A 25787-nucleotide genomic window follows, 5' to 3' on the forward strand; every position below is an offset into this window, starting at 1 on the left:
TCTAACTGGTATAGAAAAAATATTTGTATGATTTGATCCATTGGTATCGGCCCTGACCTTCTAAGGTAGTCTGACCAATCTAGCATCTTGAGAACTATAACACAAAGAATTTGAGATTATGAAACAGCACCTCTGATCCAAAAATCTGTTCCAAAAATCTGTTATCCTCAATTTCTAGGTATTCAGGGTAACCATAACTCCAAGTTGTTCTTAAACCTTTTCTTTTGTCTGCATCCCTACCAGAAGCCTCTGCTCCTTGTTTTGATCTGTGAAGAAAAGGTCAGGATTGGGAAGAGGCCTTACTCAGTCTGTTCCCCCCCTCCCAACCTGGTGTTAAGGACGAGTAAAATAATATCAAAACACACACACAAATGTACAATTAAGCTTTAGTTTTAGTACATGATCTTTAATTTATTGAACATGATTAAAGAATACTGATGATGGAGATGTCAAAAATACCTAGGTAGAACTACAACAGATAATGTAGACATTGTCCGCATTAACAAAGCGTATGATTGTTTAACCAGTCAATGTATCTTGATATTTTTGTGTAAACGCCATAGGTACCTTCAGCTGCACACCCCTTCCCCCAGCTCACAACTCCTGTTAGAAACCAAGTATTCTTGTACTCGGTGACGTGGGGGCCACCACTGTCACCATCACAAGCATCTTTAATCCCTGTCAAGTACCCCGCACAAAACATGTTCCTTGTAATATTGAAATGAGTGTGCTGAATGCATTCTTTAGTCTTTATTTTGGGCAGCCTCACTTGCAGAAGGAGAGAGGAAGTAGCCCCGCCTTCTATTAAACGCCCCCACCCACTCACTGTAGAATATTTAATGAAGGACAAGACATCCACTGCAAACTGTTGCTCAGGCAAGCATATGGGTACCACATAATCTGTATAGTTTGCTGGCTCGTCTAATCGTAGTAAGGCGATGTCGTTGTCAGTTTTTTTAGGGATATATTTTTCATGGATTATAATTTGAGCAACCCTCCTTTCCTGTTCAGTCTCCTCTTCATGATCTCTGTCATATTCACCTGGATAAGCAATAAACATGTTCAGAGTGCAGATATCAAATTCACGTGAGTCACCAATTTAGTTGAGTTTAGTTTATTCAATTTATATGCTGCCCTCCCGCGAAGGGGGAGAAGGGGCACTCCTCGTCTACTAGAAAACTGTTGGAATCTTTTCTGTGACTGGCCTGTGCGCATGCAGATTACACAGAAGCCACAACAATGAATATTCAAAAACATTTAACAGTGATTTACCATTTCAGTTTTGCTCTCCCTCTTACATGGAGTCTATAATTGAATTTATGAGATCAGAATACGGTAGACTCTCCAGAATAAAAGACCTTGTCTTGAGGACAAACAGCCTCATGTTGGCTCTCTTACTCATCTATGTATACATTAGCCCAGTTGGTGGACATTTACCCCTCAGGAAATTGTGTAAGGAAAGAGGTTTCTGATGATGTCACTGAAACCTGTGGAGCCCTATGGAAATCCACTTCATATGAAGAGCTGCCTTAATGGTGAAAAGTCCGCATGATGGTGTTAGAAACGGCCACCTGCAAAGAATTCTGCTGTCTCCAAATTTTCTCTCTAAAATACATTACTGCTAGAGCTGTGTTGGCAATATGCCCTGAGTGTCAGGAGACAATAAAGGGGGAGGCTATTTGTCTCCCTGTGAAATTTCTATGGACATCTAGTTTGTCTCTGTGGGAAACAGGATGCTGAACTTGATGCATCTGAGATCAGAGTCAGCTGATTCCTTCTTAACGTTCCTTGTTTCAATCCCCCTTTTCTCCTGAGGTACACCACACACAATAGTGAGCCTTTGTTTATTCAATTTTTCTGGTCCTCACTTCCATTGATTTTTAAAAAAATAAATCTAATTCAGCCATTAATCTAGCTAGCTGACACTATGAAGTCACTGTTTATCAACCCCCCCCCCCAAAAAAAACGGGCTAATGACCCATTAAGTTGCTTGGAGCCCCCCACCCCCAAAATACAGCTATAATAAAAATAGAAAAGAAATACAAAAAATTGTTACCATATTGTTTGCAGTAGTTGTGGTTAGGAAGTGGTTATGGTAGCTTCCTATCAGAATCAAGCACATGTTTCCAGCCTTGCCTATCGTGAATGTTCTGCATATGAAGCACCCACTATGTATATTCTCCCAAGTATCCAAGATAAAATTCAGTATTTGTTTATTTATTTGTGTTATTTATACTCTGCCTTTCTGACGGGGACTCAAGGTGAATTACAAAGAGTGAGTCAGTACAATCAACAAGTCAGGGCATTCAGTAAACAATGAAGTAGAATTTGGGACCTGGGCAGTCCTATCCATGAGCAAGAGCCTGGCCATGGCGCTGCGGCTGCACCCAACCACAGCCTTCAAAGAGGCTTCCCAGGGGCATAGAGAGGTCCAAAAGCCTCCCCGCCACCGAGAAGTTCCAATGGGCTGCACTGCACTTACACCAGCCCAAAGATAGACTTAAATACAGGCTACAGCCTGTCAGGCCAATGGGGCAAAAGGCCAGGAGGGAGCTGACTAATGTCAGTTAACCCTCTCCCCCAGCCCCACCCTGCCCCCACTATGCCCCTGGAGATGCAGAGACACTGTCACAGAGTCCTGCACAGCGTCCCAGCACCAGTACTCCCCTTTGGATGGAACTCTAAGAGTGTAAAAAGGTAATTACAATTACTTAAGGCCATTGTCTTGGCCCCTCCACAGCAAATAGCAGCAATATCCTTTTCTGCATCCTGTAGTACATGCAGGGAAGCAGATTAAGGGACAGCGGGAGGGAGGCATAGGACAGAATGGGACAAAAGGAACCCAGAATGAGAGAAAGTCAACCAGGGTAAGATTAGGAGTTCATAAGGTTAGGCAAGTACTTGCCATGAAGTACCTGCCATATATAAGGATATCCTCTGATGTATTAAAGACCAGAGGCCTGAGGAGAAAAGCAGGTGGTTAAAAAATAACTAAGTAAGGAGGAAACAGGATCAAAGAACAGAAAGGGGACAAACAGCCACACAAAACTGGGAAGGGAGGCAGAGGCGTAGCAAGGAGGGAAAGTGCCTGGTGCACTGATGTGTCCTTCACCTCCGTCCCGCCCCGTCCCACCCCAGAACCCCCTCGCTACACCCCCACAGGGGCACGCCTGGTGCATCACACACCCCACCGCCCCCTTGGAGCGATGCCTCTGAAGGGAGGTAATGGCTGCCTGCACAGTTAGCTATAGATTCTTTTTAGTGCCGGTATCATATTTCAGTAAACATTCCTCCCATTTAGTTTTCCTACAATTCTTCCAAAATCAATGACAATTTCACTTACCCAATTTAATTCTGAGTCCACTGGGGTGCGTATGGTCCAGGCAGTGAGCTGCAGTAACTACCCATGATTGAGCAACTAAAACACCTCCACATTTTGCTTTTACTCCATCTATTAGGAGTGCCTGAAAATGCAGGAACAGTCAGTATATGACAAGAATTTACACAGAGGTCATTTGCTCAAGCATCACCATCTAGTGTTGGAAGAAGAAAGTGGTTTAAGTGGAACACTTTAAAATGGGTTGGATCCCACCAGATTCTCTGCTGAGCTAGAGATAGGTGGTTTTTCTTTTGACTTCTCAAAGGACCTATGCTAGGATTGCATGATGCAAATAGATAAAGGGGATGGAGTTGCAGTGAAGAAAGTACTGAACTTACGACTAGGGAGAAGAATTCCTAGCCCAGGGTCTAAGAGCAGAGCTCATTCATCTTCTGGCAGAGTAGTGTACTCTGGACAGAGACAGAGTACTCTGGTGCTTGTATAAGTGGGGTCAGATTTAGAGTAGATTTATTTTAAAGTGGTACATTTATTGTAAAGTGGTGCAGGATGGAACACTTAAGAGAACCCCCAGAAAGTCATATATTTATACATAGAAAAGCTGACCAGCAATAAAGATCAGAAGAAAAGATCTTAGAAGAATGAAGGGACACTCTTTGCCTTTGGGTATAAGGAAGGTGGCAGTTTTACCTCTCATGATCTCCTGCCTTCACAGCTACCATTGAGGCATTTTATACAATTTGGTTGCAAATTGCCTCTTAAACTATTTCTGAAATACAGGCAGCTAGGAGCGACCATTCACAGGTAGGTGATCTCACTGCAGTTATAGATGTTTGATGCTGCCACATGCAGGAGGACAGTTTTAGAGGGTAGCCATGTTGGTCTGGAGTAGAGCAGCTTGGATCTCAGAGATCAACAAGATTTGAGCTTTCAAGAGTCAAAGGTCCCTTCATCAGATACCTTTCTTCCTCAAGGTGGCACCTTCTATTGTGGGGAGTAGTAGAATATTTGAAGGGTTTTTTCCCGTGAAAAATTGTGTTTTTAAAAATACTTTTACTGTACGATTTTGTGAATTTAAATTTTTTTACTACTGTGGAGCCTTTGCACTCCTTCTGGATACAAACACAAGTGCAGCAACGTTCAGCTAGGCAGGTTAAGAATGGCAACTGGATTTCTTTCCCTCCCCAGAGGTTTTTTACTGCTTCAGGGCACCAGGATCATAGAGTTCTGTGCCAGGTACTTGGAGTATGAAAATGTTAACAAAAATGTTACTAAAATTCAATAAAGACTTACTTGCCATGGACATTCGCCTGGAGGACAGATATGACCACCTACAATTCTTCCCTCCCGATTCTCATTTCTTTGGGCCAAAATGCGAATTTGCCCACATGGATATTCAACTGTAAAAAGATTAACATACCTCATTCAGTGTTGTAGATATAGATTTTTTATGGGGTGGGTTCGGTGACTGAGGGCTTTCTGGCTGTTCCATTTCATGCACTGGTTCAATCAAGCCGGACATGTAATGGGAGGAGTTTGAACCTGAGAAACCCCGCCCCTCTTACCTATGTCTCTGCTCATTATATACAAGACTTGTGACATGAGCCATTTTAGGCGGGATTAACACCAAACAGCAGTAAGTGATATTTTGAAAAGTATATATAATCTTCTGGACCATAATTATGTAGCCTTCCTTTATACTTTATTTATTTACTTTATTTATATCCCACCTTTCTCTTTAGTGGGGACCAAATGCAGCTAAGTTGTTCTCCTTTCCTCCATTTTAGCCTCACACCAACCCTGGGAGATAGGTTAGGCAACTGGCCAAAGGTCACCAAGCAAGCTTCCATGGGAGTGTGGGGCCTCAAACCTGATCTTCCCAGAGAGCTGTCCTCAATCATAGGCCTGGCGGAACATCTCAGTCTTACAGGCTCTGAGAAACTGATCCTGATCCTGCAGAGTTCGAGTTTCATTTTATAGATGGTTCCAACAGGCTGGAGCAAGAGCCAGAAAGCTCTGGCCCTGATCAAAAACAGTCAGATAGTGTTGGGTCTGGGGACCAACATTTAGTTGATACCGACTAGTGGAATGCTCTCCGGGGGGTCTAGTGGGAGAGATGGTTTTGCAGATACAATGGTCCCAGATTATTTAGGGTTTTGAAAGTCAACACCAAAACGTTGAATCTGATCATGTATTCAACTTGGAGCAAGTGCAGCTGGTTGAATGTGTGCTCTTCAAGGGGTCCCCTTAAGGATCCACACCACCCTATTCTGGACCAATTGAAGTTTCCAGAGCCACTTCAAAGGTCCAGTACTGTAACCACTAAATCACGCTTGCTCCCGGATTACACAACTGAACTTCTAAAAAAACCTCAGGTACCTGTTTTGTATCATTAAATGGCTGTGCTTATCTAAATATGTCATTCAGTTTGTTCTGAGTTCATTCGCAGTAGGCTGATAAAGTTACATGTAGTGCGACATATGCTATCTAAATAAATCTTTGGACTGCAACTGATTTTGACATTCATTGGGTTGGATCCTATGATTTGCTTTTGTCGAGGAAGGACTCTCGCTTCAGAGTCAGAGGATCCAGCTCAATGAGTTCGCACTATTCACTTACGGAGCTGCCTACTGCAGGAGTTGCAGTTCAGCTCCTGATAATGTAAACATCATGTACTAGCACAAAAGATACACAAATCAGTTGTGAGCCAGATCGCTGACAGAAGCCATATTTCAGCCGAGAACATGGAGCTGCAACTTATATGGGAAGAAAAAATCACTCCCAAAAGGTGAAACTATATTGTTGGACAGGGCATGCACTGAGGTGGGGCAGCAACCAAAGCCCACTGCTACTGACCTCTTGCCCATGTGCCTTTCCTGTCACCTCCCTGCTGAGGAGGGGAAGGGCCTCTGGGCACACTCTGCCCTAGCGTCCCCCAAATCTGGAACCACCTCTGAAATGGGTAATGAGCTTATCTAATCAAGAGGCTTTGTGATTCATGTCAATATTAGTCTCAAGCTAAAAGGAAAGGCATGGTATACATATTTTAAATTAATAAATAAAAAGTAGATCTCAGTTTGATAATGTAAAAAAAATTCCTATCTGTTGTATTGTCTGGCATCTGTCTGGAAAGGGATGCTACATAAATTGTTGTGACATCCAATGTTCCTTACCTTCTGGAATGCAAGATATTTCATCATTGGCTAGCCTGTATCCATTCGCACAAGAACACTCCCGTACTGTAGTTGCGGTATCGTGGCAGTAATGGTGGCAATCACCATTGTCATAAATGCACTTCAATTTTTCTATTTTGCCTATTAGGGGAGACAACTTGATTGAACAGACACATAAAGCTAAAGACAACTTTCAGATGGACATCAGAATAATAATGTAGATGGAACTGACTGTAAGGAAGAAACAGAGACTAATAATTAATATTCATGGTTTTTAGTTATGTGTTTATATAGTATTTTCTTTCAGTACTGCACCAGTAATCACTGAGCAAGGTTTTGGAAGAGGAATACCATTGTTTTTTTGTGTGTGTGATTACTGTTTTGTGAAGGGTGGCATGGAAGGGAGGGAAGGGGAGGGGCCCGGCATCTGGGCATGGCCCAGGGGGAGGGGTGGGAGGGGGGAGGGGAGGGGAGGATGGTATGCAGGGGAGGGGAGGGAGTGAGGGATGGCATGCAAGGGAGGGAAGGGGAGGGGCCCGGCATCTGGGCATGGCCCAGGGGGAGGGGTGGGAGGGGGGAGGGGAGGGTGGCATACAAGGGAGGTGTAAGGAACCTGAAAGGACCAGACTTAAAGTAACTTTAGCAGTTCTTTATTTCTTAAACTTCCATGATGCACAATACAGGAAATGCAGACTCTGACCTTTCCCCACCAGACAGCTGCTTTTACGAGCTCCTCTGACCCCCACCCACAACACAATGTAAATATCCCCGAAACTCCAACCTCTAATGTAGGTTCTCACGCGAACAGAAAGCAAGATTCCACATGCATATAGAAAGCACAAATAGACAGCAAGGTTAACGATATCAGCAGTCCTGGGCACTCAGCCCAGTCCGAGGAATGCTTCCAAGGCCAAGCTTGCAGACTGAAATCAAACCACAACCTTACACTCTGCCTCCCCAAAGAAAGCTCCCTCCCCCCCGGGCTTGAGAGGGAAAGACTTATGAAATGCAGAAATCAAAGAGGGGGCATCAATATTCTCAACGTAAATCCATTGATTATGACCAGAAGGGTATCCAACCCAGGAGACTAAATATTGTAAGCGTTTGCGAGAGTAGCGGGAGTCCAGGACGGCGTCAATCTCGTAGTGCTTGTGTCCGTCAATAATCACTGGTGGGGGTGCCTCCGATGGGTCGCGCCAAGCATCGGAATCTTGAGCCCGCTTGAGTAAGCTGGAATGAAACACAGGATGAATGTTACTTAACGAGTTGGGTAAATCCAATCGAGCAGTCACATTATTGATCACTTGTTTAATCTGGAAGGGGCCTATGAATTTCTTGCCAAGCTTGGAATATTTGTGCACATCTCTTAGGTTCTTCGTGGACAAATAAACCCATGCCCCCACTTGCAAGGGAAACTCAGATCGATGTTTGTCTGCTTGCGTTTTTTGCGCTTCTTGCACTTGTGTAAGTGATGACGACACCAACTTCCAGCCCTCAGCCAGTGTCTGAATCCACTCGCCAAACTCTGGAGGTTGCAAAGCCTGATCAGGGAGAAGGGGCAAAGGCGGGAAGGATCATCCTGACACCACCTCAAACGGGGTTTTGTTGGTGCTGCTGCGAACTGCGTTATTGTAGGCATACTCAGCAAAAGGCAATAAATCGAACCAATTGTCCTGGTGGTAGTTTGTGTAGCAACGGAGATACTGCTCTAGTGTTCTGTTGGTTCGTTCCGACTGGCCGTCGCTTTGCACGTGGTACGGGGCAGCGACTGCTGAAGTGGTTCCCAGAAGCTCCAGGAAAGCCTTCCAAAACTTTGACACAAACTGGGGGCCGCGGTCGGAAATTACCTTTTTAGGCGAAGAATGCAAACGGTAGATATGTTGAATGAACAACCTGGCCAATTTAGGGGCCGACGGAATGGTGGGACACGGAATGAAGTGTGCCTGTTTAGAGAATAGATCCACCACCACCCACAAAACAGTGTTTCCATGGCTTTCCGGGAGATCAGTAATGAAATCCATGGATAACTTGCCAGGGCATAGAGGCGGCTGGAATGGGTTGCAGTAACCCATGAGGTTTACCAGGGATGGGCTTGGCTTCAGCACAAGTAGGGCAACCTTTTATGTATGCTTCAATGTCTTTGTGCATAGTGCGCCACCAAAACTGACGCCATAACAGGTGTAGTGTCTTCAAAAATCCGAAATGTCCCGCTTGCCTGGCATCATGGCCAGCAAGCAAGACTTGTTTACGTAGCGCTGGCGGAACGTACCAACACTCTCCTCTTCTCCAGACCCCTCCTTTCAACTGGAGGAGGGAATCATCATCCTCCGACAGGACGGCTCGACGTCCCGCCTCTTCCAACTGATGCAGAAAGTGCGAAACGACATCAGGAATGACCAGTGAAGGAGGTGGGGTGGAAGCGGACATCTGGGATTGGGTAACCGCCAATCCCAGTTGTGAGGGCGACAAGACAGTTTGGGGTATGGCCCTTAAGGAAGTATCCGCCCCCTTGGGCAGGTGGGAGAGTGCGTCAGCCAGCCTGTTACTCTTGCCGGGGAAAAAATGAACAGAGAAAGAAAACCTGGAAAAGAAGTCAGCCCAACGCAACTGCTTAGCAGACATTTTGGTGGGGGTGGAAAGGGCTGCCAGATTTTTATGATCAGACCAAACTTGGAAGGGATGGGTAGCCCCTTCCAACCAATGCTGCCAAGTACTAAGGGCTTCTTTTATAGCAGCAGTTTCTTTATCACCTACGGTCCAGTTGAGTTCAGGGCCGGAGAACTTTTTGGATAAGTAAGCACACGGAACTAGTTTATTATCTTTATTTCTCTGCAGAAGGGCAGCCCCTAGTGCTTTGTCAGAGGCATCCACATGAAAAACAAATGGCAAGGTGGGATCTGGGTGTTTCAAAACGGGTTCTGTGGTGAAGGCTGATTTGAGTTGTCGAAAGGAGTTCTGACAGGCAGAGGACCAAAGGAGAGGTTTGGAAGCTAATGGCCCCTTTCCTTTCGTGCAAAGTAAGTCAGTGAGGGGCAAGGCGAGTTCAGCAAACTGAAGGATAAAGTCACGGTAGAAATTGGCGAACCCCAAAAAAGATTGTAAAAGATTGTTTGGGATGGGCCAATTAACCACGGCAGCCACTTTGGCTGGATCCATCTCCAACCCTTCTGGTGATATTCGATAACCAAGATAAAAACATAAGAACATAAGAACATAAGAACAAGCCAGCTGGATCAGACCAGAGTCCATCTAGTCCAGCTCTCTGCTACTCACAGTGGCCCACCAGGTGCCTTTGGGAGCTCACATGCAGGATGTGAAAGCAATGGCCTTCTGCGGCTGTTGCTCCCGAGCACCTGGTCTGTTAAGGCATTTGCAATCTCAGATTAAAGAGGATCAAGATTGGTAGCCATAATCCATAGAGGTCTGATGGAAAGCACATTTAGACAATTTCACAAAGAGGGAGTTATCGAGGAGACATTGCAATACGGCTCCAACCAACCGAATGTGCTCCTCCTTTGTTTGTGAATATATGAGGACATCGTCCAAATAAACGACCACTCCATTAAATAAGAACTCTTGGAGTACTTCATTGATGAGAGACATGAAAGCCCCTGGGGCCCCAGATAACCCGAAAGGCATTACAAGGTACTCATATTGCCCAAATTTAGTGTTAAAGGCGGTCAAATGTTCAAACCCTTCTGCGATGCGTACTCTATAATAAGCTTCACGTAAGTCAAGTTTTGTGAAAATACGGCCTGTTCCCAAAGCGTCTAGGAGATCTTTAATCAGGGGTAATGGATATTTGTTGGAAATAGAAACCGCATTCAAACCCCTATAGTCCGTGCACAATCGAAGGGTACCATCCTTTTTCTTTACAAAAAGTACAGGAGCGGCGTAGGTACTTTTAGTAGACCTACGAATAAATCCTAGAGCTACGTTTTTATCCAGGAAGGCATGGAGCTCCTTCTCTTCGGTAGGGCTCATTCGATATATCCTACCCTTGGGGAGTTGGGCCCCTGGCACTAACAGGATTTTACAGTCCGTGTCTCGGTGGGGGGGTAGTTGGTCACATTCCTCCTCCCCAAACACTTTAGACAAGTCCCAATAGTCTCTGGGAATTCCAGCCAATTCAGAACTGGGGGAAACATCAAGAGCCGTGGGATGAGAGTAGCCAGGGGGTTCTTGAGACTCCTCTGGTGGCTCTCCTTTATGCATATGATCCCCGCAAGGAGGATCCGTGAAGCGGACGATGCGCTGGCCCCATTGTATGGTCAGTTCATGGGTTAGTAACCAGGGCATACCAAGGACTATGGGATGTTTGGCCACTGGCGCCAGGATGAAGCTACGTCTCTCCCAGTGTTCAGCACAACGCAAGAGCACCGGCTGGGTTCTAAAACGCGCGGGACCCTCGCTTCCCAATGGACTGCCATCCATCTGGGTAAACAGGATGGGTTTTGACAAAGCAATCCGCTCGAGGCCCAATTGTTCGGCAACTTGGGGTCTCATTAGACAATGAGAACAACCAGAGTCTACCAGGGCGCGCGCAAGGTTGCGCCTGTGTTTGACAGGGTTGGCCAGGGAGGTCATGATCGTTATGGGGGCGCCTCCATCACTCACCACGTCTGGAGGGGGAGTTTCCTCCGAAGGGACCGAAGAGAGACTCACGGCGCTCCCTGGTTCGTCCTCGATCTCAAACTCTTCCAATTCATCCTCCAACACAGCTTTTGACACCCCTTGAGGAGCTTTCGCCCCTGGTTTGCGGGGAGTTTTGGCTGTTAATTTGCGTGGAGCAGGGGTGGGGACCTTAGGCTTCTTCGGACAGTTGGCTGCCATGTGTCCCGGACCCCCGCAATAAAGGCATAATCCCAGATGGCGGCGGCGATCCGATGTGGATTCGGTGGTAAGCGTCCCACCGATTGCCTTTTTCGCCGGGGCAGCAGCTGTCTTGGATGGCTGTTGCTTCACAGAAGGCACATTTGATCTTGTAAGGTGGGTAGCAATAGCATTGCCAACTTCAATCCATTCAGCTATTGTACGGGGTTCTCGGTGCATAACCGCCCATTTACAGATCTCCGGATCCACGGCTTCAAAGAAGTATTCGCATTTCATGCAATCAGGCCAATCAGGAATTTTACTGGCAGCTGCTCGGAATTCTCATGCGAAGTTGGCAAAAGGACGATTGCCCTGTTTGATGGTTTTTAGAGTCTTTCTGGCCTTATTGACCACGTCTTTATCCTCAAAGCGAAGTCGGAGTCCCTGGAGCAGTTCAGCCACAGTTTGCAGTTCATCAGCCTCCAGTTCGAATAACTCCATGAACCATTCAGCAGCATCCCCATCTAGAACGGATCCGATGTCTTGGACTTTTTCCGCCTGTGATCGATATAGATCATCAAATTCCTGCATGTGGGCATCCAGCTGCAGGATAAAATAGGGCAACTTAGAAGCGGTCCCATCAAAACGCGCTGGGATACGGGGTCTAGGATAGCCCCTGTCCGGAGCTGGCGCAGGCCTTGGCGTGGGAACTGGTGCGGGGCCTGGCACTGGAGGCTGAACAGGCGCAGGTGGCGGCTGAGGCACAAACGGAGGGTGGATAACCCTGGGTTGTGGCCGGGGAGCCGCTGCTCGTGGTGGGGGCAGAGCATCGACTCGAGGAGCGGCAGCGACGGGGGGAACAGTTCTTGTTGCAACGTCCGCCAGTGTTGGGGCAGGGTGAGTTGCCGGTATTCGGAGCACTCTCTCCAATTCCGCAAGTTCCCTCTCCTTGCGAGCGAGGGCCTCTCGTTGTCGATCCAGGGTGTCTCTCTCGCGTTGCAACCTTACTCGCTTGGCCTGTTGCATCGCGGAGTCGACCTCACCCTGGGCGCGAAGGGCCTTCAAACTTTCTCTCTGGTGTTGGAGATCGTGCCTGGATTGTTCCGTCACCTTATCCTGGACCTTCAGATCACGTAGGAATTGCTGTCGAAGGATTTCTTTCTCCCGAGCCAGTTCTTCGAATTCTTGGCATTGGTGTTTTCGCTCCTCCATAAGGGCATCTCGTTCCTGTTGCCAATCCCGCTCAACCGCTTCGAGAGCCTCAAGCTGGGCGGACCAACGGGTTGGGTCTGGTTCAAGGGGCCCCGCCAAATCCTCTTCACGTAAGGAGGCAGCCCCTGGTGGGTCAGCTGGATCCAGCGGGTCCTGATCGCGGGGATCTTCTGCAAAATAAAGTCGAACTCGGGATCCCCGTGTTAAGTTCACCATACCCGTGGATGCATCTTCAGTCGCCGGTAGGGCCGCTGATGGTCCAAAATCAGGAAGAACAAAATCAACAGATTCCCGGGGGGCTGAAGGGCGAAAAGCAACCTTGGGGCGTGCCCCGGTACTTTGCCATTGGTGTTCCAGAGGAGATTCCTCGAGGTAACGATCCAAAAACTTCTCCAGAGATTCCTGGGTGTCTCCATGGATGGTTGACAACCCAATTTCTTCAATGACTGTTCGCATCACCGGTTTATAATCCACATGTTGGCGGGTGGTGATGTGCTGCTCTCGAGGGGCACGATCCATCGACACTCCGCCACCTGGATCACACAGGTCACGACGCACCTCAAGGCATTCGGTAGACACCGTGCGTCTGGCCATCAGGGTAGCCTCGTCCACTTGCTCTTGCAGTTGGAGAAAGGCCATGCTTCGGCTGAGCCGAGGCCTGGAGAGGGCCACCAGGGAGACGGATTCCGCCAGCTCCCGTGGTGTGGCAGATGCGAGGAGGGAAGAGACGGAGCCCTCTTTGGGGGCTACCGTGTCCTCCTCATACTCCGAATTCAACGGTCCCCGAAATCTCAACTTCTGCATGCCGAAAGACATCAGAGTCCAACAGGATCGGATAACGTGGCTAGGTGGAGGCCACGATTACTCCGAGGAAATGTGGAGAGTCTGCATAATGTAAGGAACCTGAAAGGACCAGACTTAAAGTAACTTTAGCAGTTCTTTATTTCTTAAACTTCCATGATGCACAATACAGGAAATGCAGACTCTGACCTTTCCCCACCAGACAGCTGCTTTTACGAGCTCCTCTGACCCCCGCCCACAACACAATGTAAATATCCCTGAAACTCCAACCTCCAATGTAGGTTCTCACGCGAACAGAAAGCAAGATTCCACACGCATATAGAAAGCACAGATAGACAGCAAGGTTAACGATAACAGCAGTCCTGGGCACTCAGCCCAGTCCGAGGGATGCTTCCAAGGCCAAGCTGGTAGACAGAAATCAAACCACAACCTTACACTAGGGGAGGGAGTGAGGAGTGGCATGCAAGGGAGGAGGGGGAAGGGGAGTGGGCCCGGCATCTGGGCATGGCCCACGCACCCTAGCAGAGGGAGGGGAGGGGGAGGGAGGGGTGTTATGCAAGGGAGGGGAGGGAGGGTGGCATGCGAGGGAGGGGAGGGAGGGGAGGAACACCATTGGTTTTTTGTATGATTACTGTTTTGGACTGCACTACTTGTGTTAATCCTGATGGATCTTGGCCTGCGATCTGGATGGCCTGGAAATAACTAGCACAGTCCCTGTGGACAAGAGTCTAAGGCTAGTTTTGGGTCTCCAGTTCATTATTCACACTTACTAGTTCCTATTCACAAATCCAAGCACAAATATTAATCAACCCTGCTGAACTATCAGATCAAATAAGGCTTTGTTTTAGATTTCTGTAACCCTAGTCCTATTATATTGCTCATTAGATGTTTTATCTTATTGACTACACTGATTTACATTGTAATCTAGTTTGATGTTCAGTGAGGAAGCTAGATGTGAAGGCGGCGGGCGGGGAGGAATTTGCCAACTCACAATACTCAAAGACAATAAATATTTCCTAATTCTCCTAAGGTTTTTTTTCTTTGCTGCTGGTCAGCCTTTCTGTATGTGTGTGTATATTCATCTGCCACAGAGCCATGTAAGTGCCTGTACATCAGCATTTGTGACCGTTTGGGTGGTGCAGTGATGCCAGTGCCAAATGCATGAACAAGAATTTTTAGATATATTTGACATGCCTGGCATTTGAATTCTGAATACAATTTAAACTATTTATCAAAAATATAATCTGACCTGTTTCACAGTTTCTGCCTACATACCCCACAGGACACAGGCAGACGTAGTTCTGTAAATGGTTCGTACACGTCCCACCATTCTGGCAAGGGTTGGAGTTGCATCTTTTGGGAACTGTAAAAATATTCACGGTCAGTGAAACATTTGGATACATCTCCAGCAGGAACCATTGTACAACAATGTTTGTATTAATTGCCTTACGTGTATAGGTCTTCCAGAATTCCATCTGAGCAGAATTGGGCAGGGTGTGGGAGAAAGAAGAAGCAAATGATACGTAAGGACATATCCATACATTAGCATCTATCCTTTTCACAACTACAAACAGTACCATCACCATAAGAACTAAAGAAAGTCTATCGTACTTGTTTAACATTTCACAGTTGACAGAGAATGTGCTACAACCTGGGAAATCCCTAGTTACATTTTACCTCTGTCATAAACTCATTCAGTGGAGTTAGGCAAGACACTGTAGCTACAATCCTCTTTTTAAAAATATATATAATTTTTTAATGGTGTCATTTGAATTTTACAGTTTATAGTAATTTCCTTCTTCATACATTTTCAAACAATACTTTTTCCCCCTTTTCTCCCTCCCCCATTACTTCTTCTTCATAGTTTTGTCACACAAACAGCAGTAAGTTCATTCTCTGTTGCCTCTTCTCCCATATTTCTTCATTGACTCGAGTTTCTTTCATCCAGTCCACGTATATTATCCATATATTCAAAATTTCATTCTGTTTATCTTGCCACGTCTTATTTTTGGTTAATATATCAAAAATATCAAGTGTCACTTGTTCCCAGATATATTCTAACCATTTCTGTAATGTCCATTTTTTCTTTTCCTTCCAGCCCAAGGCTATTGTTGCATGGGCTGCTTTAATCATTTTATACATATTACTATATTGTTTATCCACCCTTCTGTCTTCCATTACACCCATGAACATTAAGTCATTATTTAAATCAATATTTATCTTCACCAGTTTCTTGATATATAACAATACAATTGTCCAAAATTTTTTTACTTCTGCACATTCTATCCACATATGGCTATAATATGCCTCTTGGTCTCCACAGTGCCAGCATTTAGAATTAAATCATGTATGCTAGTTGATTTGGTGTTCTATACCATTTTAATATCACTTTTCTTTCTAACTCCATATATTTCTCAATCTTTATATTTTTCCATCTATTAATTTTTCAGTATTACCAATGTCTAGAAATCCTTCCTTCTCCCATTTTTGTTTCAATGTTCTTATCATGAATTCCTTATCATCTACCATATATTTGTATATATGCCTTAAAATTTCCCCTTTGCATTTTCCGTATAGTTCCAGACATTTCGACATTATACATTCTCCTTTTATCCATGAAACCTTTATCCTTTCTCAAATGCCTCTCAAAACCAACCAGTTCTTGTTTCCTCCTATCTCTATAAAATTTTGTAATGTCATAATTTCTCCTCCTTCCCTAATCAAATTTGCCACACTTTGAACTCCTTTTCTTTTCAATATTTTTATCACTTTTTTTCCTTCTTTGCCAGCCACACTTCCCAAAGGTGCCACATCCAGGGTGCCAGGCATCCATTTACCTCTCCATTTCCCCCATATATCTAGCAAAACCTTTCTTGGTCCTATTGCTTTTTGATTTCCTTTCTTCAACTCTTTATTGAAGATACCATGTGCACCAACTCCTTCGTTTATTTCATTTTCAAACTTAACCCATTTTTCGACATTATCCTCGTTTATACTCATCAGACTCTTAATCTGGAATGCTTCATAATATTCTTGCATTTTTGGAATCCCCCAACCTAAAGAATTTTTTGTCATATATATAATCTTATTCAGGATTCTTGGTTTTTTATTATTAAATACCCAAGCTTTCAGCTTTCTATCCCATTCCTCAAATTGTTTCTTCTTAAATTCCAACGGAAGAGTTCAAAATAAATAAAACATTTTCGGCATTATAAACATTTTGAATGCTTTGATTTTTCCTGTGATCGATAAGGTCTTCTTATCCCATTCTTTTATTTGTTTTAATATTTTTTCCACCTTGCTTCATAATTATATTTAAACATCTTCTCCTTTCTATGTGTTATTGTAATACCCAAATATTTAATCTTCTTTTTTACTAATCCTCGCTCTAATTGTCTTTTTTCCACATTAACCCCCATTATTTCTGTTTTCTCCATGTTGACTTTTAATCCTGAATATTTCTGAAAGTCTTCTAGAATTATTTTTAATTCTTTCATTGTATCAGCCGAATTCACTGTTAATACTAAAATATCGTCTGCAAATAAGTTTAACCTTATTTCTTCTTGATTCATTTTATAACCTTTTATCCTTCCATTATTATTTATCCTTTCTGCCAAAAATTCAATTGCCAATATAAACAGATGTGGTGATAATGGACATCCTTGCTTCACTCCCCTTTCATTATTAACAATTCCTGTCCACCTGTCATTAATTCTTATTTTTACCCTTCCTCCTTTGTAAATCTCTCGTATAATGTTTATAAGTTGTTTTCCAAACCCAAAATTTTCTAGAGTTTGAAATAAGTAATTATGACTAACTGTATCAAATGCTTTGTATACATCTAACTTTATCATTTCATATTTTTCGTTTTTGCCATGTTCTATTACATTTAATACATTCCTTAATGGGTGACAAATATCTCTACCTCTAATAAAGCTATATTGCTCTTGTCCAATTAACTTCAGAAGGATTTTAAAAATCTATTTGCAAATACTTTGACAAAAATCTTGTAATCTTGGTTTAATAAACTTATTGGCCTATATGATTCTACCTGCTCTGGATTCTGTCCTGGTTTTTCAATTGTTATAATTTCCGTTTCCCTCCATGTCTCTGGAACCCTCTGCCCTCTTAAAATATGGTTAAACAATATCTGCATCTCTGGAATTAATACTTCTGACATTTCTTTATAATACTCGGCATTAAACCCGTCTAATCCTGGGGATTTATTGTTTTTCAAATATTTAATAACATTTGCTATTTCCTCTTGTGTAATAGCTTCTTGCATTTGATCTCTCTCTTCCTGTGTTAAAACCATTTTTGGTTTCTCATAATATTTTTCATTCTGGACTTGACTAAATAATTCTTTATAAAATTCTTCAAATTTCTTCCTTATTGCTTTATTTTCTGTTACATATTGATTACTACCATCTTTTATCCTTTTTATTCTCTGTTTCTCCTTCCTCTTTTTCAAATAATTAGCCAGTCTTTTCATTGAATTTATATTCGCTCTTTGAAATTGGTTTTTAACCCAAATTTCCTTTTTCCACATCTCAGCTTTATCTAAATCGTCTAGCTGTGTTTGTAACTTGGTTAATTCATTTTTTATTCCTTTATCATATTTATCCTGAAGTTGAGTCCTTCTAACTTTAATCCCTTCTATTAATTCTTTCCTTTCCCTATTTATTCCATCGTACTTCTCTAGCTGTACAATAACCTCTAATTACTGCTTTAGATGCGTCCCAGAGAATTTCATCTGTAACTGTTCCTTTGTTTTCTGAAAAATAATGTCTTATTTTTTCTTGCAAATCTTTTCTATCTTTCTCATTTTTCCATACTATGTTTTTGTATCTCCATCTATATTGTTTTTCCTCTCTCTCCACCCTGAACATGGCTACCAGTGGGGCGTGATCTGAAATCCATTCTTTATGCGTCTCTATTTTCTCACTGTGTAAATTACTCATATTTTTTACAAAAATATAGTCAATATATGTAAATTTTCTGTTTTCTATTTGAGAAGTAGGTTGGTTGTTGAGATTTACCCAGTTCACTATACATATTTGATATGTTCCATTTCTTTAACATTTCTGTAGTTACAATCCTCAATCTGCTACACTGAGGCCATAGTATTGTGAGTTGTTTACAGATGTTATTTCAGAAGTCCCAGGCCTGCAGATCAACTGTTCTGTGGTCTGGGCTGGGTGTTGGGTTTGGGGTGGGCTTTTGGGGGCCTGCTAGAGGTGGGAGAGTTTTGACAGACCTGCAGACCAGCTGTTCCGCAGGTTGCTCTGGATGTTGGGGCGGGGTCCTGCTAGTGAGTCCTGCTACCCCATTGGTGTAGGGTTCGTTATCGCAACATTTGATTCCCTTATCCATTTATTGTTTAGGATATTCCAAGTCATTCCTCTGTCATAAATTCTTGTCATAGTAGCTTGCAATCAAATAAATGTAATATTAAATAAATGTAATATTAAATTCTTGTCATTGTAGCTTGCAATCAAATAAATGTAATAATAAATAAAAGCTTGCAATAAAATATATGTAAACAAATTGCATATATGAGGTGGATTAACAAACACCATCCAAATACCACAACCTGTCTGGATGTAATCCAAACACTGGAGTCTATGCACACTGGAAAGGCACAGAATCTCTTATGTGTTGACTTGAGGTACAACACTAAGTTCTCTTGGTGACTTCCTGGTAGATTTAAAGACAAAATGCTGTCAAGTGAGGTTCCATAGGATCAGAGCTATATAAGTTCACAACCGTTAAATTCAAAATGGGCTTCCATGGTAAAAACAACCACATTTTCAATAAATGTCTTCTTCAGTGGAATAATATATAAATATATTGTCGAAGGCTTTCACGGCCGGAATCACTTGGGTGCTGTGTGGTTTCCGGGCTGTATGGCTGTGTTCTAGCAGCATTCTCTCCTGACGTTTCGCCTGCATCTGTGGCTGGCAGCCCGGAAACCACACAGCACCCAAATATATAAATATATATTAATATCAATATCTATCTATATCTACATATCTATCTATATCTATATGTCATGATTTAATCTTGGGATATAAATATAGCAAAAAGTAGCTTCAAAAAAGCATCTCAAACCAGCTATGTCACACTTGTGAACTTGTACGGCTCTTGATTGTAAGCTGCTATGTATGACATGGATTTATGATATAGGAATGACTTGCCATATTTGTATATATTTTGATTGCGTTACACTTTAAATTTCTTTCACATCTTCTCTGCTTGAGAGTGATTTTCTACGCAGCAGCCAGGAGCACAGTGATTTTGTTTTTCCTTGCTGTTTTACACTGTACCCCATTTTGAAGAGTTTGAAGAAGAGTTTGGATTTATATCCCCCCTTTCTCTCCTGCAGGAGACTCAAAGGGGCTTACAATCTCCTTGCCCTTCCTCCCTCACAACAAACACCCTGTGAGGTAGGTAGGGTTTTGTATAGTTTGTATAGTTTTGGTTTGTATAGTTACTTGTTGAATAGAGCCATGGATAATCTTCTCCTCATATAAAAGTACCTTTAGTTGATAATGAAGCTATGGAAAGCATTCTCTTCTCTCCACGGTGGCAAAGAGAAAACTACGAGAGGAGCACCGTGACTGTTAAATGACTGTTTAGGCAGGTAAGCCCTGGTTGCAGTGTGAGACGGGGAGGGGCAGCACTCCAGAGCACAGAACTCTCTAGAATCTTTGGAAATCTAACCTCAATTGCTAGCTTAGCTGGCACAGTCCCATGTTAAACTGCACAGAAGACACACATGGCTGCCACCCAGAACAGCAGCTTTGGGTCTCCTTGTGGTTCTCCTCCTGATAAAGGGCAGTAATAGAACATGAGTGAGATAAGTGTTGCTAGAATTTCCCTTTCCCTGTTCATTGCACAGAACCCATCATTTTTTTATTGGTGTACAAGGCCAGGGAGAGGGGGAAATGTGGGATCATTGCTTTTGGCAGAAGTGTTACAGTCCTATTCCTAAAGTATCGCTGCTGCTTAAGACAGCCCAGGCTTCTCTTGAAGGCCACCAAGATAACATTCTTCAGACTGTGGCACACGGCACCAATGATAAATATGCTGGCTATTCACTATGCCACTATGCCAAGCGGCTTCTTATTGTAAACGTAATAATATAACCATAATAGGTTACCTCCTTGTAAAATCAGCTGGCTGGAATCCTGTTTAGATTTCCACACATGCAAGGGAAGGCAGTTATTTAATTAATTAAATTTATATCCTGCCCTCCCCAACTGAGACCGGGCTCAGGGCAGTATACAAACATCATTAAAATCACTTACAAAATTTAAAGAAAAATTTAAATCCAAGATGGTGAAAACTTTGACCCATAAACAAACTCGGCCCGTTTTTTGTTGATCTCCCCTCTCACATGAAACCTTTGATTACTCCCAAGCTATTCCTGGGAAAGTCTGTCCCCAGGAGCAACTAAAATTAACCCCCTTGTCCCCATAGAAATCCAGGCATTGCTGTACTATCACAAGGTTTGTTACTCACTTTAAGCCCTGAATCCCAAGTCACTTTGTCATTAAAATTGTAAGAGGCATTGAAAACCCCAGGAGAATGGAAGTCACCTCTTTTGGCTGCTGTGTTACTTACAGTCCTTTGGTTATCCTGGAAGATTTCTCTCGCCTCCTCAAACGAGCATTGCTCTTCCAGGCATTCTCGCTTCAGTGACCCTGTTTTCAGTTCTTCCAGGAAGGAGTTCGCTCGCTTTTTCCTTTGCAGCATATTGCTAGCTTCCTTGTGATTCAAGAAAACTTTGAAAAGAAATTATTGGCTGGTTGCATTCACTCTGTGTGGTGATGCCAAACAGGCCCAGCTGCCCAGTGGGAAACACACACAAAGCTGCCTTATAGTGAATCAAACTCTTGGTCCATCCCTGTCAGTATTGTCTACTCAGGATGCCCTCTGTTCTTCAGAGGCTTAGGCAGAGGTCTTTTAAACATATCCTACTGCCAGAGTCATTAAGTAGAGATGTTGGGGATTGAACCTGAGACCTTCTGAATGCCAAGGAGATGCTCTGAACCATGCCTCTGCAGGGGCACCTCACCCCCCACCCCGCCCATATTCCCCTCTCACTGTTTCTTCTTTCCCTTCTCCTGGCATCCTGCATATCCTCACCATTCTTTGCTTTCTTCTCATTTACCCATAAGCCTTTCAAATACACCCCCCCATATACAGCTCTATGTATTAGTTATTTTCTTGATAATTTCCCCCCCAAGGAGGACACATTCACCATCACCATTCTCCTCCATTTTATCCTCACAATTGCCCTGTTAGTTTAGACTGGGGGAAGGTAATTAGCCCATGCCCACCAACTGAGTTTCATGGCAGGGTAGGAACTCAAACCTGGGTCTACAAGATCCTACTATGAAACTGTTAACTAGTACACCACATTGGCTTTCATGGTAAGGCTGCTTTTGAACAGTAGCAAGCAGTCAGCCCTGGGTGAAGCATACAAATTACATGGTATTAAGCCACCCAGTGGCTGATACTAGGTTTGGCCCCAATATATCCTCCCCACGAAAGCCAAACAGGCCTTGAAAGCGCCCCCCCCTTTTTCTGGCAGAAACCAAGGCTTCAAAGTCTGGCAATACTATTGTGGTTGCCCAGCAATGACTATTGTTGGTGCTCAATTCTCAACACTATTATTTTGGGGGAGAAAATCCACTTTTAAGGGCTGAGATTTTTCTGCCAACCTGGGTCATTTTTCATATTTTTCTAGCCATACCTCGAATCTCTTATAAGTATCCATAGGTTTGGCCATATTGTGATTTAAATAGAGTGATTGGTCATGGCATATTACATCCCTATAGAAAGTTTTGGGAATTGTTGTTTAGTTTTATCATCAGTCAACAGGCAAGGGATAACTGGTTGGGATCCAAAATCTTGCATACTCTCTACAGAGTTCCTCCACACTTTTCTTTGAGCATCAGGCACCCTTGCCATATCAGAAATTGGGGACTATTCATGCAGAGGCGTAGTTGGGCCAGAGTGCGCCCGGTGCGCACTCTGGCTTTTTCGCCCCCCCCCCCCGCAGCGGCGCCCCTCTCCCACTTCCACTCACTTTAGAAAACCGAGCAGGCTGGAGAACAGGCTTTCCTGTTCTGGTGGGAATGATATTTCCCAGGGTCTCCTGGGAAATGTAGTTCCCATCAGAACAGGAAGGCCTGTTCTGCAGCCTGCTCGGTTTCCTAAAGTAGGTGTGTAAGGGGACGCCACGGGGGGGCGTGATTCCCCCCCACGGCAGCCTTCCCGCGGCACCCCCCCACACACACTTACTTTAGGAAACCGAGCAGGCTGCAGAACAGGTTTTCCTGTTCTGGTGGGAGCTACATTTCCCAGGAGACCCTGGGAAATGTAGTTCCCACCAGAACAGGAAGGCCTGTTCTCTAGCCTGCTCGGTTTTATAAAGTAAGTGTGTGTGTGGGGGCGCTGGGGGGCGGGGAAAAGGGGGAGGACCCGGGGGATTTTGCATCCCCACATGATCCAAATCCATGTGCCCGGTGTGTTGTGCACCCCCCTGTCCCCTGGGAGCTTTGCCGCTGTATTCATGCAGCACAAGGTCCCATTATGTACTTCCATTTAGTGTTAACAGAAGTCCAATGGTGTGTGCATATTACATGCACCAGCTGGTATTTTAAAAGGTATCTTTTGAGAATTTCCTCTCCCAGAATTTTCATGCTGTTCTTTGAATAAACAGTATAGAAACAAATCTTTGGTGATGAAATAAAAGGGAACAGTCCTTTGGTCCTTGTCCTTCCTCTCTTGCTTTTCCTATCTAGTCTTGCCATGACATAATAGCTGGTTTAGCAAATAACAATGTGATTCACATTCATTTCAGATTGAACATATGCAGCAGCAGGGGTGTAGCAAGGGGGAAAAGTGCCCGGTGCACTGGTGCATCCTCCGCCCCCGTCCCACTCTGCCACACCCCCACAGGGGCTCCCGCCCGGTGTATCATGCACCCCCATCCCCTTGGAGCTACACCTCTGTGCAACAGCATCTTGCCATCTTGTGTGTTCATTGAATGTGTCTGAAATTAGACCCTCTTTTTTAATCATGAACAGAATATCCAAGAGGACTACATGTGCTGAACGCCACAGCCTATGTTATGTGTACAACTGATCCACTAGGACATTTCTCTGTTTTACCTCCTTGACTGCAAGAGCAGTATGATTATAGGAAAGGCATGAATGTATTTCAGAAGATATATTTTTATTTCTACAATGTTAACTCAAATTACATACTCTGAACAGCTGCAACAAGTTAAATAATTAGTTAAGTCTTTGCTCTGTTCAGTTACTGAACTGCATTTTGGAGTTAAATTAAGAAGAAGAAGAGTTTGGATTTATATCCCCCTTTTCTCTCCTGCAGGAGACTCAAAGGGGCTTACAATCTCCTTGCCCTTCCCCACTCACAACAAACACCCTGTGAGGTGGGTGGGGATGAGAGAGCTCTGAGAAGCTGTGACTAGCCCAAGGTCACCCAGCTGGTGTGTGTGTGAGTGTACAGGCTAATCTGAATTCCCCAGATAAGCCTCCACAGCTCAGGCGGCAGAGTTGGGAATCAAACCTGGTTCCTCCAGATTAGATACACGAGCTCCTAACCTCCTACGCCACTGCTGCTCCTTGCTTGTGAATAACGCCTTCAAACTCTCTCCATAGAAGAATGTAAAATATAGTTTAAAATATCTTGCTCTGAATGATCCATCTTGAATTAGAGATAGACTGCAAAATGGAACGATCAAATTACTGCGAGGATCATTTGTGAAGGATTCTTCTAATGGACAGCCTGCACACTATTAATTTACTGAATATTAAAAACCCACTATTAAAGTCACAGCCCTTAGTTTGCAAGACCTGAACAAGGCTGTTAACCAGAAGAAGAAGAAGAAGAGGAAGAGGGAGAAGAAGAGCTGGATTTATATTCCCCCCTTTTCTCCTGTAAGCAGACTCAAAGGGGCTTACAAACTCCTTTCCCTTTCCCCCTCACAACAAACACTCTGTGAGGTAGAGCTGTGAGAGCTCTGAAGAACTGTGACTAGCCCTGAGCCTTCGGGGAGGGCGGTATACAAATATAATAAATAAATAAATAAATAAATAAAGTCACCCAGCTGGTGTGTGTGGGAGTGCACAGACTAATCTAGTTCCCCAGATAAACTTCCACAGCTCAAGTGGCAAAGTGGGGAATCAAACCCAGTTCTCCAGATTAGAATGCACCTGCTCTTAACCACTACACCACATAAAGAGTTGCCATGAGTCAGAAGCAACTCGACGGCACTTATGCACACAAATTATGCATATACATTCCCTATTCAACTTTTTACATCTGTCCCCCAAACAGTATTCAAATGATTAAAAAACAAATCTCTTATAATTATGGTAAACAATTTCGAAATGAATTTGTAGATATTTAAATATATAGAAGTCTAACAGTGCAATCCTATGCAGAATTACTCCAATCTAAGCCCATTTCTTTATAGCATTCTTTACAGCTTGCCCTGTAGCTTCAATTGGTCCAAATGTGCTTATATCTGAATGTACAGTACTAAGCAATTGATAATGTTGCTTTTAAATTATATGAGAAGATCAAATCTGCTGATGTTCTCATCTCGTAGTTTGAAACCTGAAAAACTGATGTAACTGTGAAGCACTAGATTTACAAAGTGATTATTATTATTATTGTAGATTTCACAGCTGCCAGATCTTTAGCTGGTTGTTGGCCTTCATTACAATTTGAGCCTTACCCAGAAGCCTAGGAAGTTGTAATTTATTGGCGTATTATTATTATTATTATTATTATTATTATTATTATTATTATTATTATTATTATTATTATTATTATTATTATTATTGCCCAACCCCAGGCTTTTCTGTTCCGACAATTAGGGTAAAGGAATAAACACCACTATCTTGCAAAACAGTTTCAAATTGAGCAAATAAAGACTGTGTAATATTTTTTTTGTTCAGAGAGTCTTTCATGAGAAAATGAACTGCTATAATATTTATAAATGCAAATTTGATCATCTCATAAATCATACCTGCGGCCGGCAAAAGAGGATAGACCAAGAAAAGACATAGAACCAGAATGCTGTAGTGACAGGAAGCCATGATGAAACTGAGCAGTGACCAAATAGTGAGCTGATATTTCAGCAAGACCTTTCTGACCAAAGTTCTCTGCTTCAGTTGCTTTTGTGGGAGGAGGGGTGCTGTGGCTTTGGAGGAGGAAGAATTGAAACTGTAACATCCAGCATAAGTTAACAGCCAATGATGTAGCTGATAATGCTGGATTTAGGGAATAATCTTAAGCAGGCAAACAACGACAACACGTTACACAACAGACTATGGCTAATTATTGCAACTTTATCCATGGCAACACCTATTCGATATGTATAACATTCAGTTTTGTAAAGTAATATT

General features: G+C 43.5%; 1 protein-coding gene across 1 annotated transcript; it reads right to left on the bottom strand.

Annotated features, from left to right (window-relative positions):
• Positions 1 to 498: 498 nt before the first annotated feature.
• F7 (coagulation factor VII) lies at positions 499 to 25480 on the bottom strand. The gene is made up of 8 exons (XM_048495605.1): positions 25409 to 25480; positions 20962 to 21122; positions 14786 to 14810; positions 14585 to 14698; positions 6511 to 6651; positions 4631 to 4737; positions 3344 to 3464; positions 499 to 1041 (listed from the first exon to the last, which is right to left on the bottom strand). The coding sequence occupies exons 1-8, from the start codon at positions 25476 to 25478 to the stop codon at positions 500 to 502; spliced, it is 1281 nt and encodes a 426-aa protein (XP_048351562.1). The 5' UTR covers positions 25479 to 25480; the 3' UTR covers position 499.
• Between the last annotated feature and the right edge of the window lie 307 nt (positions 25481 to 25787).

Source organism: Sphaerodactylus townsendi, linkage group LG04 (assembly GCF_021028975.2).
Source record: "Sphaerodactylus townsendi isolate TG3544 linkage group LG04, MPM_Stown_v2.3, whole genome shotgun sequence".
In the NCBI taxonomy this organism is placed as follows: Eukaryota; Metazoa; Chordata; class Lepidosauria; order Squamata; family Sphaerodactylidae; genus Sphaerodactylus; species Sphaerodactylus townsendi.

What these genes read in the sequence shown, in the direction of transcription:
- F7 (XM_048495605.1), bottom strand. Translation starts at nt 25,478, where the DNA reads ATGGCTTCCTGTCACTACAGCATTCTGGTTCTATGTCTTTTCTTGGTC. An exon ending in ATTCTGGAAGACCTATACAC is followed by an intron (nt 14,699 to 14,785) that starts GTAAGGCAATTA and finishes ATATTTTTACAG; the next exon opens with TTCCCAAAAGATGCAACTCC. An exon ending in CAGGCGAATGTCCATGGCAA is followed by an intron (nt 3,465 to 4,630) that starts GTAAGTCTTTAT and finishes CTGCATTTTCAG; the next exon opens with GCACTCCTAATAGATGGAGT.